The 13,815-nt window shown below is 36.6% G+C and overlaps 1 protein-coding gene across 1 annotated transcript in view; it reads right to left on the reverse strand.

The window, feature by feature from the left end:
- Positions 1-10,001: 10,001 nt before the first annotated feature.
- The window catches only part of SdhB (Succinate dehydrogenase, subunit B (iron-sulfur)), a 105,068-nt gene continuing 101,254 nt past the window's right edge, over positions 10,002-13,815 (reverse strand). The window contains exon 7 of the mRNA XM_067153559.2: positions 10,002-10,239. Within this exon, the coding sequence (XP_067009660.1) occupies positions 10,138-10,239 (102 nt within the window). The 3' untranslated portion in view covers positions 10,002-10,137. The remainder of the gene's footprint in view (positions 10,240-13,815) is intronic.

Here is a 13,815-nt window from a genome sequence, read left to right on the forward strand (position 1 = left end):
TATTTTTTACAAGTTGCTTTTCGTTGCACCAACACAGGTAGGTCTTATGACAATGGGATAGAAAAGGCCTAAGAGTGGGAAGAAAGCAGCCTTGGCCTTAATTAAGGTACTCACCTGGTGTGAAAATGGGAAGCCACAGATACCATCTTCAGGGCTGCTGACAGTGGGGTTTGAACCCACTATCTCCCAGATGCAAAAATACGATTATTATTATTTGATATATTTGAGGTGGAAGGGAACAACCACATGGATAAATCAACATCAAGAAAAGAAGACAGTCTAGAGTGGTCATCGTTTCTTCTTCTTCTCCTCCTCCTCCTCACTGGTGGAGCTGCTAGTGTGAATCTTCTTGCACATGTGGTCTTGGCCCTGTTTTACAGACAGTTGCCCTTGCTTACTTCAACCCTACGTGGAGGGATATTCATTACCGAGTGTTTCTGTGGTGGTGGGTAGTGTGGTGTGTATATACTGTGACTGAAGTGAAAATCCCTGGCATGGCTGGAAATCAAAACCCAGGACTCACCGAACCACAAAACTGGATGCTGACCATTCACCCAAGGAACCGAACCAATGAATTGTTGTTCATTATTTGCATATCGACGGTGCACAAGCAATACCTCGTATCCCACAATGCTCTTCTGATCTATTATCCTCCTTAAGTTTCATCATGCCTTCTAGCCACACGTGGATATTCAGTTCATCAGAACAACGTTCATTGTGTTCATTTTCCCGTGCTAATGTGTAATGGAAAATGAACCTTAAATGCATTATACTGCCTGCCTTGTAGTGTATCAGTTAGCACTATTAGCTGCTGTTCTCAGTGAGCCGGGTTCGATTCCCGGTTCTGCCAGAAATTTAAGAATGGCGGGAGGGCTGGTATGTAGTTAAAATGGTATATGCAGTTCCATTGGAGGTGTGCTTGAAAAGAGCTGCACCACCTCAGGATGAGGACTCAAGTTTACAGTACTTACTGTAGGAGTGCATAAATACTTAATGAAAATGTACATTATATTATAAATAACTGAAAATCAACGCAACGAAAATTGTTCTGATGGACTGCATATCCAAGTGTAGCTGAGACATGACCAGTTTTAAGGAAAATAATGGACAGGAAGAGCATTGTGTAATACAAAGTATTGCTCGCGCACTGTCGATGTGGTCTTGTACAATACACAGTACTTCCTTGGTTAACTCTGTCACCTCAGACATATAAAAAATACTTAAAATGCTACTGTATGCTACATTTCTTACAACAAATCTCCATTCACAAAAAGTTTTTAAATGGTGACTTCAGTAACACAAGTTTCTTCCACCTAAACTGTCATAAATTAGTTCCAAATTTCATTGGGAAATGAAGAAGGAAACAGAAAAATTAATATTTTCTAATATTGAGATAAAAACTAAAAAAAAATATTTCAATAGAGGTAACTCTTGCTGTAATTAAGTAAAAAATTTAGATTTTTCAGAATAGATATAGGTTTCTCACGTTGCGCAGGTCGCCTACGGGCGTAAAATAGAAAGACCTTCACCTGGCGAGCCGAACCCGTCCTGGGATATCCTGGCACTAAAAGCCATACAACATTTCAAGTTGAATTGCAGAAGGGGAAAAAAAAGTGGAAAGATTTAATTTTAAAGCACCATCATATAAAGATTTCTGTTAAGAATTATATAGGAAGTTACTACTGGAACTTTTTTTTTTTTTGGATGCATTATTATTAGAAAAGTCATAGCTGGTTGTGGTTAATTTCCGAAGAAGCCCTATAGCTTGTCTCATTTCACATAATATAAACCCAAAAGAACAATCATGTCCATCAGGCGGGCTTGTCTGTAGATGAAGAGAAATGTATTAAAATGAATGTAAACACCCTGTCCCTGAGTGAGGGGGATTAACCACTCACAGTTAAAATTCCCAGCCCAGCCAGAATCGAACACAGGACTCTATGAACCAGAAACCAGTACTCCGATCATTCAGCCAAGGAATTTAGACTTTTACAGGGTAGATTCCTACATAAAAAAGTAAGGAATCTAGGCATATTTTGTCGTAAGACCCACAGAATGACTGGTTAAAATGTTTTAATAACTAATATTCCAAAATTTCATTTACAGACTGATGTAAGTGGTTGGTTGTTGTAGGTGTCCAAAATTTATCAAAACCTAGGCCCTGTAAACACTAGCATTTAGTTAACTAAATAACTACCGTTTCTCTGTTTAGTTGGCTTTTATAGACAGTAAAATTCTGCTGCCATCATCCCGGTTTAGCATAGAAGCATCCAATTTGTGTTGACTTTTTATGTTTATGACTCTTCTCCAGAAAGTGAAAGTGGTATCTTTAAAAGGTGATTCCTCCTGAATGAGTAAGCTAATTGCAGTAGCACTGGGTTTATATATGCTTCTTTCCAGCCATTATCCCAGTTTATTTGGGTTGACACTTTGTGTGGATTTGACCCAGATTTATGACTGGATGCCCTTCCTGATGTGAACCCTATATGGAGAGATGTATTCCGTATTACCCGTTTCTATAGTGGTTATAGCATAGTGTGATGTACATGGGTGAAGAGAAGTGCGTTAAAATGAATCAAACGCGCACCCCCGAGCCAGAGGATTTTAACCATAGACAGTTAAAATATCCACCCCAGTTGGAAATTTAACACAGGATTCTCTGAACTGAAGAACAGTACGCTTACCACTCAGCCAAGCAGACAGACAGGGCGTTTATATACTTCAGAAGAAAATTCTGGATGTGTTCATAAAACCTGGAAATTTCTACTTGGCAGTGTAATTTTGCAATTCTTCTTATTTTACTGAGATTGGTTGATAATGTTCCTTGTCCCACCCTGGCCTTTTTCCAGGTTCACTGGAGGAGCCTAAACTGGGACAAGGCATACCACTAGCTTTCTATCTCTGATTTATATTTATACACTTGTGTTCTATTTGCATTACTTGTATTAAAATCATTAAGTCTGGTGTCCAAAAGAAATTTCCAATAATTTCAAAATGTCCATTTGTGACAGTAATTTCAACTGCCATATTTTGGCAACTAACTTTTAAAGTGATTTTGTATTTAGAAATTCTGCCATAAAATGGCAAGTCACTAAGTTCTATAATTATCTTCAAAGATGAATTCATTAGAAAAACACAGTTAAGCACATAATGGCTGTACTTGTTAAGTGCTTATAATTCACTGGGTTCTCTGTTTTCATTAATAAATTACTAATAAGTTAAAAGAAAGTATAAAATGGTTCAACCTTTCAATACTATTAAAATAAGAAATGTAAGTTTACATTCCTATTTAAGTAAAATTGGTTTCGACCAGTATTTTTGGTAATCATCAGCCGATCACAAATAAGTGTAAAACAATGCAGAGATAAATAAATTGCAAAGTATAAAGAATTCTGTAGGTTGCTGTTAGTGAAGCACTAAAATCTTTAGGGAGTACTGTGCGTTGAAATATAGTTTAGATGATACTGTCAGATGCAGTTTATGAAGCACTATAACATACTGTTATGAAAAAAAGTCTAAAATCAAATACGTATTTATCAGTTGGAGTTCATAAGTCACTGTATAATTTTAAGGATCAGTATTGCGTGTCAATCAGGAAGAAGTCGTGGATCAAGAACGTTAGTAAGACATAAGCGTTAGAAAGCACTGTATGGGAATAAGTCAAGAATGAAATACGTATCCAAATGTAGTACAGAGCAAATTCTTGAAGAACTCAATTACAGTTTATGAGGCACTGTATAGTTTTAGGGATTAGTCAATAGATCCAAAAATTATGAAGAAGTCGCCGACCAAATATGCACATGTACTACGGAGCAAGTTCCTGAAGAGTAGATCGGCACTGTGCTTCTAAAAGTCTCTTAAGTTAGATGTGTTAGAGAGCACTGTATGTGAAGAGGCCCAGGATCAAATATGTATCTAAATGTAGCACGGAGTAAATTCTTAAAGAGTTCAGCTGCAGTCCATGAGGCACTGTATAATTTTAGGAATTAGCACTGCTTGTCGATAGATCCAAAAAAATATGAAGAAAGTCGCAGATCAAATATATAAATGTATTATGGAGCAAGTTCTTGAAGAGTAGATCGGCACTGAGCTTCCAAAAGTTTTGTAAGTTAGCACACAAGTATGAAGAGGCTGCGCGTGTGACTTGCACGGATGTTGGAGGCAGCACAAACACCCAGCCTCCGAGCCACTGGAATTAACCAATGAAGGTTTAAATCCCCGACCCGGCCAGGAATCGAACCCGAGACCCTCTGAAACGAAGGCTAGTTCGCTGACTGTTCAGCCAACGAGTCGGGCCATTTAAATATTTCAAATGGAGACAGTTTTCTTCCATATGCGGTTACACAAAGCATAACTGTACACCCAACATCGAAAACTGGGTGAACAGGAGCGTGTTGCCAGTCTTGACGCAAATAAAACCCGTGCCACAATTTCGTGCCTCAGTTTTTTTTTAAAATACGCGGGGATTATTCGTGTAAATACGGTATTTTTTTCTGTGTCATATATGTTAATAACTTCATTGATGTAAGTTACGAAACTATAATCTATCAGCTTCATGGTCCATATTGATAGTTTGAGCACAAGTATGAAGGATGAGAGTTTTCCATCTCTCATCCTTGTGTGCTAACTTATGAAACTTTAGGAAGCTCAGTGCCGATCTACTCTTCAAGAACTTGCTCCATAATACATTTATATACTTGATCTGAGACTTTCTTCATAATGTTTTGGATCTGTCAACAAGCAGTGCTAATTCCTAAACTTATACAGTGCCTCATGGACTGCAGCTGAACTCTTCAAGAATTTACTCCGTGCTACATTTAGATATGTATTTGATTATGTACCTCTTCACACACAGTGCTAACACATCAAACTATAGAGACTTTTAGAAGCAGTGCTGATCTACTCTTCAGGAACTTGCTCCATAGCACATGTGCATATTTGGTCAGCGACTTCATAATTTTTGGATCTATTGATGGGCAGTACTAGTCCCTAAAATTATACAGTGCCTCAAACTGCAACTCTTCAAGAATTTGCTCCATACTACATTGGAATACGTATTTGATTCTGGACTTCCCGTACAGTGCTCTCTAACGCTTATGTCTAACTAACGTTCTTGTTCCATGACTTCATGACTTGACACGCAGTGCTGATCCTTAAAATTATACAGTGCCTTATAAACTGCAACTGATAAATACATATTTGATTTTAGACTTTTTTTCATAACATTGTGTTATAGTGCTTCATAAGCTGCATCTGACAGTATCATCTAAACTTCATATTTTTACCTGTGCATCTTATTTGTGATTGACTATATTTCAACGCACAGTACTCCCTAAAGATTTTAGTACTTCACTAACAGCAACCTACAGAATTCTTTATACTTCGCAATTTATTTATCTGTGCATTGTTTTACACTTATTTGTGATCGGCTGATGATGACCCAAAATACGGGTCGAAACCAATTTGAATTAAATAGGAATGAAAACTACATTTCTTATTTTAATAGTATTGAAAGGTTGAACCATTTTTTTCTTTCTTTTAACTTATTAGAGAACTCGCTTCAATATGGAACAATATGAAATTCTTATCTCCTAATAATTCATTAATAAAGTCAATTACTTTTCCAACTTAAGATGACTTTCCCTGGGCATGTTTAATAAAATGTAATATGTAGGGCCTATAACATGAAATTAAATATTATACGAAACAAAATCAATACAGGAGTATTTTTAATTTTTATACTGTACAGTAATATCCTAAATTTTTCTTGAATGTTCTACATTTTAGGGCACCAGGTCCTCACTTTTGTTGACGACATCTGTTCACCCCAACAAAGTAGAGAACTCTAAACTCCAAGACTGAGAATGCTCATCCTTCTGATGAAGCTGGGAAGCAGAAACAAACTTGTCAGAAGCTGAGAAGAAATAGGCTATATCTGGAGAAATTAAGTTTGCCCTGGCCTCTTTTCCATTCCTCCCTCTCTATCCAACATAAGAATGTCATCCGTTTTTCCTTGCGAGTGTTTCAATCCTTCCCAGCTTCTTGTCTCTTATGATTTACATGATTATATAACTTTTAGGTTGTTCTATCTGCCAAAACTAATCTTGAGTAATAAATTTATAAAATAGCTGCAAAAGAAAACATATGGTAACAGTATTATACCTGAAAAAAGAAACAAGCATAGTCTATGTTTGGAAGGAGAGAAAAGAGGAAGTCGTTAAGATAAGTTCCAAATTTCAAGTATTTAAACAGAAATAAACATAATATGTTTATACACTTCTAAATATTTGGGTGTGATTTGATGGAATCTGAAGTTCTTTCAAGGGCAAAACATGTCATTCTAATTTGTTTCCTTATCTGATTAATACTGTTACCATGTTCTCTTTTGCAGGTAGTTTATAAATTTACTACTCAAAATTAGTTTCGGCAGACTGAAGGACCTAACAGTTATAAATTGAGTCGAAACTGAATTATTACAAATAATTTACATGAATCCATCTCAAACGCTCAGTGAAATCTCCATAAAACACTGATACAATAAAAATTCGCTCTGTAACGATTAAAATATTTTGGTTCTGGCATTAATTTATGAATTCAATGTTAAATTCCTCTCTCTTTAACGATACTGTCATCAACGATAAGTCTCTCCATTATGATTGCCTTTACATACCCCGGCGGTGTCTTCCTCTTGGTACTACTATACAATAATCCAAGCATAAAAGTAATTAAGAACATTTGTTTCTGCCATACAAAGATTCAATTTTCCTATTGTATAAGCATAGCAAGCAAGAGTGTTTATAGCTATGTTCTTATCTGAGGGGAGTGTTTGTTAAGCAACTCTGGGAATTACTTTGACACAAAATAGTGTTTATTCTACGTACTCTTTTTGACTGTGATTATTGTGTCATGTGTTTTTAGAACTTTATGTTTTAATTTTTGCTCTGCTTTGCTAATTGGCTGATGACACTTCAAATGTGTTGAAACCAGTCCCAAATGAACAGGTTGTAACTTCTATTTGGTTCAACTTAATAACAGTGTATTGAAAAGGTGGATCCTTCCTTCTATTTAATATTGTATATACAACTCTGCTACAGAATTCCAGGAAGATTTAGGTAGTGTGTATATGAGAAATATGTAAATGGCAGTACTGTAGTAATCGGGCAGCTCCTTAAAACTAAAATAACCCCTTCATTATCTCAATTTGATGCACTGCCACACATTGCAAGGACTGTTGTAACTACAGGAGTGAATCTCGACACAATTAGGTCTGTGTGTGTGTGTGTGTGTGTGTGTGAAGAGGAATGTGAAACAGTCATTTTAGATTTCATTAACTACAGTAGTTTACAGTAGAGAAGTGCTGCACAATCAGAACAAAAATTATGTGCGAGAAATTAAAATTATAAAATTCTTTTATTAACAACCACCTACTCAATACAACTGAGTTGCTGTTAGTTGTATTGAGTAGGTGGTTGTTAATAAAAGAATTTTATAATTTTAATATATTATCCTCAATACGGTTCTATTATGAGATTAATTACATGGAAATTAAAATTATGTCGTTAATATGAACGTACTCTGCTCGTCTTAGACAAGGTATTGTCATTTATCTTTTTTTCGTGTTTCTATTATTGCTAATCTCATGTTTTTTTTTTTGCTAGGGGCTTTACGTCGCACCGACACAGATAGGTCTTATGGCGACGATGGGATAGGAAAGGCCTAGGAGTTGGAAGGAAGCGGCCGTGGCCTTAAGGTACAGCCCCAGCATTTGCCTGGTGTGAAAATGGGAAACCACGGAAAACCATTTTCAGGGCTGCCGATAGTGGGATTCGAACCTACTATCTCCCGGATGCAAGCTTACAGCCGCGCGCCTCTACGCGCACGGCCAACTCGCCCGGTAATCTCATGTTAGTGGGAATTATATAATATAATGTGGCAGGTAGTTAATGTAATTCAATTTTCAGATGTTATTGTGTTCACCAATGACATGAGCACCTGTTATAAATTAGTCTTTATAACGAAAACTCTTTCTACAACAATACCTTATTTCTGCACACAATACTGCTGTAACAAGATTTCAGTGTATATATATTGGAAACAGATGGAAAGCAATTACTTACCATATAAGCACGAATGGATAAAGCACGTGTACGTCTAAAACTTTTGGTTGCAGGCTTCATCAGCAGAGGATGGAATAACAATCGTGGTGATAATTGTTGAAAGGTAAATAAATTTTGTGAATTAAAGGGTGAGGAAAGACAAAAAAAGTGGGGTTATCTAATATTTAGACTCGATGTTTGCCCAGACCAAGGGTCAACTGATGTCCAACTTCATAATCTCTAAGGGCATGAAGTTTGGAAGATGGGAGTAAATGTTTAAGGATTGTAACTGTGAAACAATAATCAAATGTGGTTTGTCATATTAAGACAGGAACATGAAAGGGAACATAATTGGGCGAACAAAATGACAGGTAGGAAGAGATAGCAAGAGAGAGAAAACAAGGGAAAACATGAAAACACAAAAGGTAAAGGACAATCTCCACATCTTCATACGCTGCCATGTTCGAATACATAGGAACTCCTCATCAAACCCTGTTTTCCCACATCCATCTCTTCTCAGGTTTCAGCAGAATTACGATGCTATTTCTCTGGACAACAATTGCATAACTTGCTAAGCAAACTACCCCTCAGTATTGTCGGATGTACAAGGCATGAGGAAAGGATATTTTCACACACAAAAATAAGAACCTTCCAGTTACAATTTTTTGAAAGAATGTGTGGGGGTTTATAGGGGTAAATATAGTATTTACAATTATTTGTGGAACAGATATAGGTAAGAATCTGTGCAAAATCTATGCAATACTGAAGAATATTCACTCACCCAGGAATCAATGTTATTAAGGTCAGGTAGAATACGAAGATGAACTAAAATCTGCAGCAGGTCGACTTCTCCCTGCCGGTTACGTAGCGCACACCTATCTACGAAATGTCACTGTAATATTTGTCCCAAATGGAACATAATTGCTTTTACACAAATAAAGTCAAAAATGTGCGGTAAGTTAAGAAATAGTATGAAATATTTTACTTGCAGAGAATGATATGGATACATACTTTACTACCTTACAACTATTTCTTTTTTCTGCTATGCCGCAGCACTTTGGTATGTGTTTTGTTTGTCAAACACTTCCGTGTGTGATGTCTTTGCTCACTGAAGTTGTTTGCATTAATTAGGTGTCATTTTCTTCATGTTGCTCATTCGTTTTGTGCCCTAACTCATTCATTAAATGATATATTTATTGTTCCAGGGATCATGCTTATTTTCCTTTCAACCAAAAAGTAAGACCATGCTATTTTGCTGTTTGATCTGCCCACGCTAGTCATATGGACAAAGATAATGAGAATTCACAAACAAAGCACTCCTATTCGTCAGTGCTAACCCTTGACCTCAAGAAACAAAAGACAGCACGAGCAGTGGAATACAACATAATGGAGTCCTGTCTACAGCCCGTAAGTATGTATACATATTTCTCTAATAACGACTGTATTTCTTAATTTACCGCAGATTTTTCACTTCATTTGTGTAAAAGGAATTATTATGTTCCATTTGGGACAAATATTACAGTGACATTTCGTCGATAGGTATGCTCTACATAACCCTCCCTGACCTTTTACCCAATTTATTGGGGTTGGTACTTTATGTAGATCTGGTCCAGTTTTACAGCTGGATGCCCTTCTATGCCAACCCTGTGTGGAGGGATGTATTCACTACTGCAAATTTCTGAGGTGGTTGGTAATGTGGTGTGCTGTGTGAAAAGAAGAGTACAAAGACAACACAAATACCAAGTCCTTGAGCAAGAGGAATTAACCATACAGTTAAAATGTCCAGTCCAGCTTGGAATCAAACCCGGGGCTCCCTGAACCAGAACACTGATCATTCAAACAGGGAGATGGACAAACTCCTCTGCAGCAGGTGGACACACAAAGTGTGACATAAGAAAATTTAGGTGAAATAAATAAATAAATTTATTTTTGTACACTTCTATATTATTACATTTTAATGCACAGTATCCTCAATACCATAATATGCGTACAATATTGTGTATGTGCCTGTTTTCAACAATTGAACTATAACATCATTACCCTAACCTTGTGCAGCTGCAGTTGATAGACCAGGCTCTTCCTTCTTGCTGAATCCAGACAGTAACTTTTTGATTTCAGAAATAGCTTTCCCTGGATTCAAGCCCTATATAAACAAAGAAATATTATGTTAATACCCATCAAAAATATTTCACACTAATTTAGCAATAAATTATAGGAAATAGCCAAGTGGCACTACTACACAAATATCCAACTTAATCACATTACAAGAACAAAAAATGCAAACTCTATAATGTCAGCCATTTTGTAAAAAACTACTACAGTTTAATATTTCCTTGATTTTAAACTATATCATATACCATTATATGGCATTGTTACATATCAATGTAAAGCCAGACTGCTGATTACAGATCTAGTATTTATAACATTTTAACTTCCAACAAAAAACTATAAATCTAATGTAAAAATTGAAGAATTAAAATTTCAAAATTAAAATACAAATTCATGTTCCTTATTAAAAATTAAATTATATAATTCCTTAAAAAAAAAAAAAACAACAGGAATACTACTATTCCATATTATCATCTATCAAAATTAGAACATTGCACAGAAGTTGGAATTTTTTTCCCATAAAACTGATACGGTGTTGGAGGTGTCACTCTAGTCCGTATATTGGTAGCAGCTTGGTCACTTCCCATGTCACTATTACTACTTGATGCCGTAGACAAATTGTTAATGCACACTGCATCATCGCCACTCATGTGTCTGGGATGAGCTCTGATGTCTAAATTAGACCCTTTACTTTCTTAATAATGTTATTGGTTTAAAGTCCCTCCAACTACTTTTACAGTTTTTGGAGATGCCAAAGTGTCAGAATTCTGTCCTGCAGGAGTTATATTTGAGCACCTTCAAAAACCATCAAACTGAGCCACGATCGAACCCATGAACTTTAGCTCAGGAAGCTAGCACTCTGCTGCCTAAACTGCTCAGCCAAACATTTTATCTTCTAGCCAGACATGTAATCTACTTTTGCCAGGATTTCTTTTAATCCTATTGTAGTCCTAGGCAAATTATATACACCAAGTACATGATTAAATACACAAAAACTGCATACTGCCTGCCAATATTCATAATGCTAACAAACACTGCAAACTTGCTTAATGAATGCATAATAACTCCAAACTGGTGATAGTAGTCATGCTGTAGTGATTGTTTTTATAAGGTGCAAAATCAAGTAGATATTAACCACTATTGATCATGAAGATAATCTCATGATGACCACTGAAATGAGAAGGCGAATGTGAAAAAGAACAGGAGAAAGGGAAGCCGTGGAAGGAGGGAGAAATGAAAGAGCCCTTGACCTCGGATGCCTAACATCTTCGAGCTGCAAGGAAAATAAATATGACCTCTAATGCCTAACCCAGTAAGTTTCAAGTTTACCATATATTGCCACTACACGATGCAGTAAAAATCCAGATTAAGACTGATTCCACAATGTGACCAGTACAGTGCTTCTAATTCAATAAACATTTCTTATGTACATCATTTGGAACTGACGGACATGGTAGATAAGTAAAATTAAAAATCCACCTCTTCAATACCAATATTAAACCAAATAAGTTATAACATTTACCTGGAACTAGTTTCAACGCTGGTGAGCATCATCATCAGCCAAATATGAGAACAGGCAATCGTAAATATACATATCATTAAATCAATGCACATATAAACACACTTAATATGGGACTTATGATGCCCCTAAAAGTATCTGGAGAATAAAACTTCAAATAATCACTATTTCAAAATCTTGAAGTCACGATTAGAACGACTCTTAACACAATATAATCCTTTACACTCAAGTTAAAACTTTGAAAGTATTGAGTTCGACTTAAAACTGCAAGATTCTCAAATAAATAAAAAGTCTTGTCATAAATGAAATGTTATACAAAGGTCGAACCACTAGAGTTTCTCTGTAAATATGACTGCCACAATTAGAATGACAATTATTTTACTCAAGATGGAATCTTGAAAGTCCTCAGTTCTACTTAGAGTAGAAAGATTCTCAATTTAAAAAAAGGTCTTGTCACAATTGATCAAAAGCAGACATGAAACACGTGTAGTTTATTTAAATTGAGAATCTTCCTACTCTAAGTAGAACTGAAGACTTTCAAGATTCCATCTTGAGTAAAATAATTGTCATTCTAATTGTGACTGTCATATTTACAGAGAAACTATGTGGTCGACCTTTGTATAACATTTCATTTATGACCAACCTTTTATTTGAGAATCTTACAGTTCTAAGTCGAACTCAATACTTTCAAAGTTCTAACATGAGTGAAAAGGATTATACTGTGTTGTTCTAATCGTGACTTCAAGATTTTGAAATTGTGATTACAGTGAAACTCGGTTAAGAAGTTCCCGCATAAGAAGTTTTCCCGCCTAAGAAGTGTGATATTCTTGGTCCCTTGATCAGTTGCATTAAGATATATGTATATTTTTCCCATTTAAAGTGTTCTGTTGTAAATATATTTCCCGCTTAAACAGTTCAGATTTTAGAGCCCCTTGAGATAGAAAACGTCCGCTCAAAGCAGCCCGTGGTTAGAACCCTCCAGTCTCTGCACAAGTTGCACCCTGTGTTAGACCGTCCGCGCGCTCGCGGTGTGTGTCTGGTGTCACGGAACATGTGCGGGCCTGCCACGGCCATATGACGTCACGCTAATGACAACACGGACAGCAGATGCTCACTCTCGACTTGTGGAATCGAATCGAACCCATCAGTCAAAATTTCCACTCCACCGTTCCATCTAGCGGAATAAAATCGAACGGGATTCTACGTAAGAAACAAAGTATGCAATGGATGATTTGATAAAACTTTAATGCAGTAATTTGTGGGCCGCGACAGGGTGAAGTCATTAATCGAGGTGGCCTAAACATTAATTAAAAACCGTAAAGTGCATTTGTCCACAACATTCCTGTTAACCTACCACAAAACTGAATATTCTAACCTGTCTGATTTTTCATTCCCTTGCTTATTTCCTTCCAGGCATTCTGTCTTGCGTTGTTGCAATAATACTTATGGGCCTTGCCGTAGAGGAAATTACGTTTTTGAACTAAACTAATAAGATTTTCCGTGTCTAATATTAGTGAGGTGAATAAAAACAACTTCGCGACTCTATGCAGGAAACAGCCGATTTGCCAGCAGCCAGCTGATACACATGCCGCCAAACAGCCGGCCGAAAGATCCCGATCGTTTACGAAGTTGAACGAATGTTGATAGCCAACTGGGTGTTGAGGGAGGCACACACAGGCATTGCAATACCACGTGTTGGCATAAAATTGAAAGTTATTTTTAATTTTACCTTTATACGAGCTAAACATTGTATTATCGTGTCACTCGTAATTATTACATCGCATTATTAGAACGTAGCACAAGGATGAGGAGACATGAAATAAAATTCTCGCGGGGAAAGAAACTGTTTATGTTTAGATGTGCTAGCGTTGCTACTGCGCCTTTATCTCTACCACGTAATACCCCAGATACATTTCCATGCACTAATTTCTGCAACTTCGAACCTGTGTTTCTTTTCTTTATTACCTATAGCATGAAGAGGATTGAAGCGGGAAAATAAACTCAATACTGGCTTGGCCATGCGGTACTTGTGAATCAGCCAGAAACTATGCCCGTTGCCGTGACAACCAGTAGGAATGCAGGGGCGATTTA

Source organism: Anabrus simplex, chromosome 9, assembly GCF_040414725.1.
Source record: "Anabrus simplex isolate iqAnaSimp1 chromosome 9, ASM4041472v1, whole genome shotgun sequence".
Taxonomy (NCBI): domain Eukaryota; kingdom Metazoa; phylum Arthropoda; class Insecta; order Orthoptera; family Tettigoniidae; genus Anabrus; species Anabrus simplex.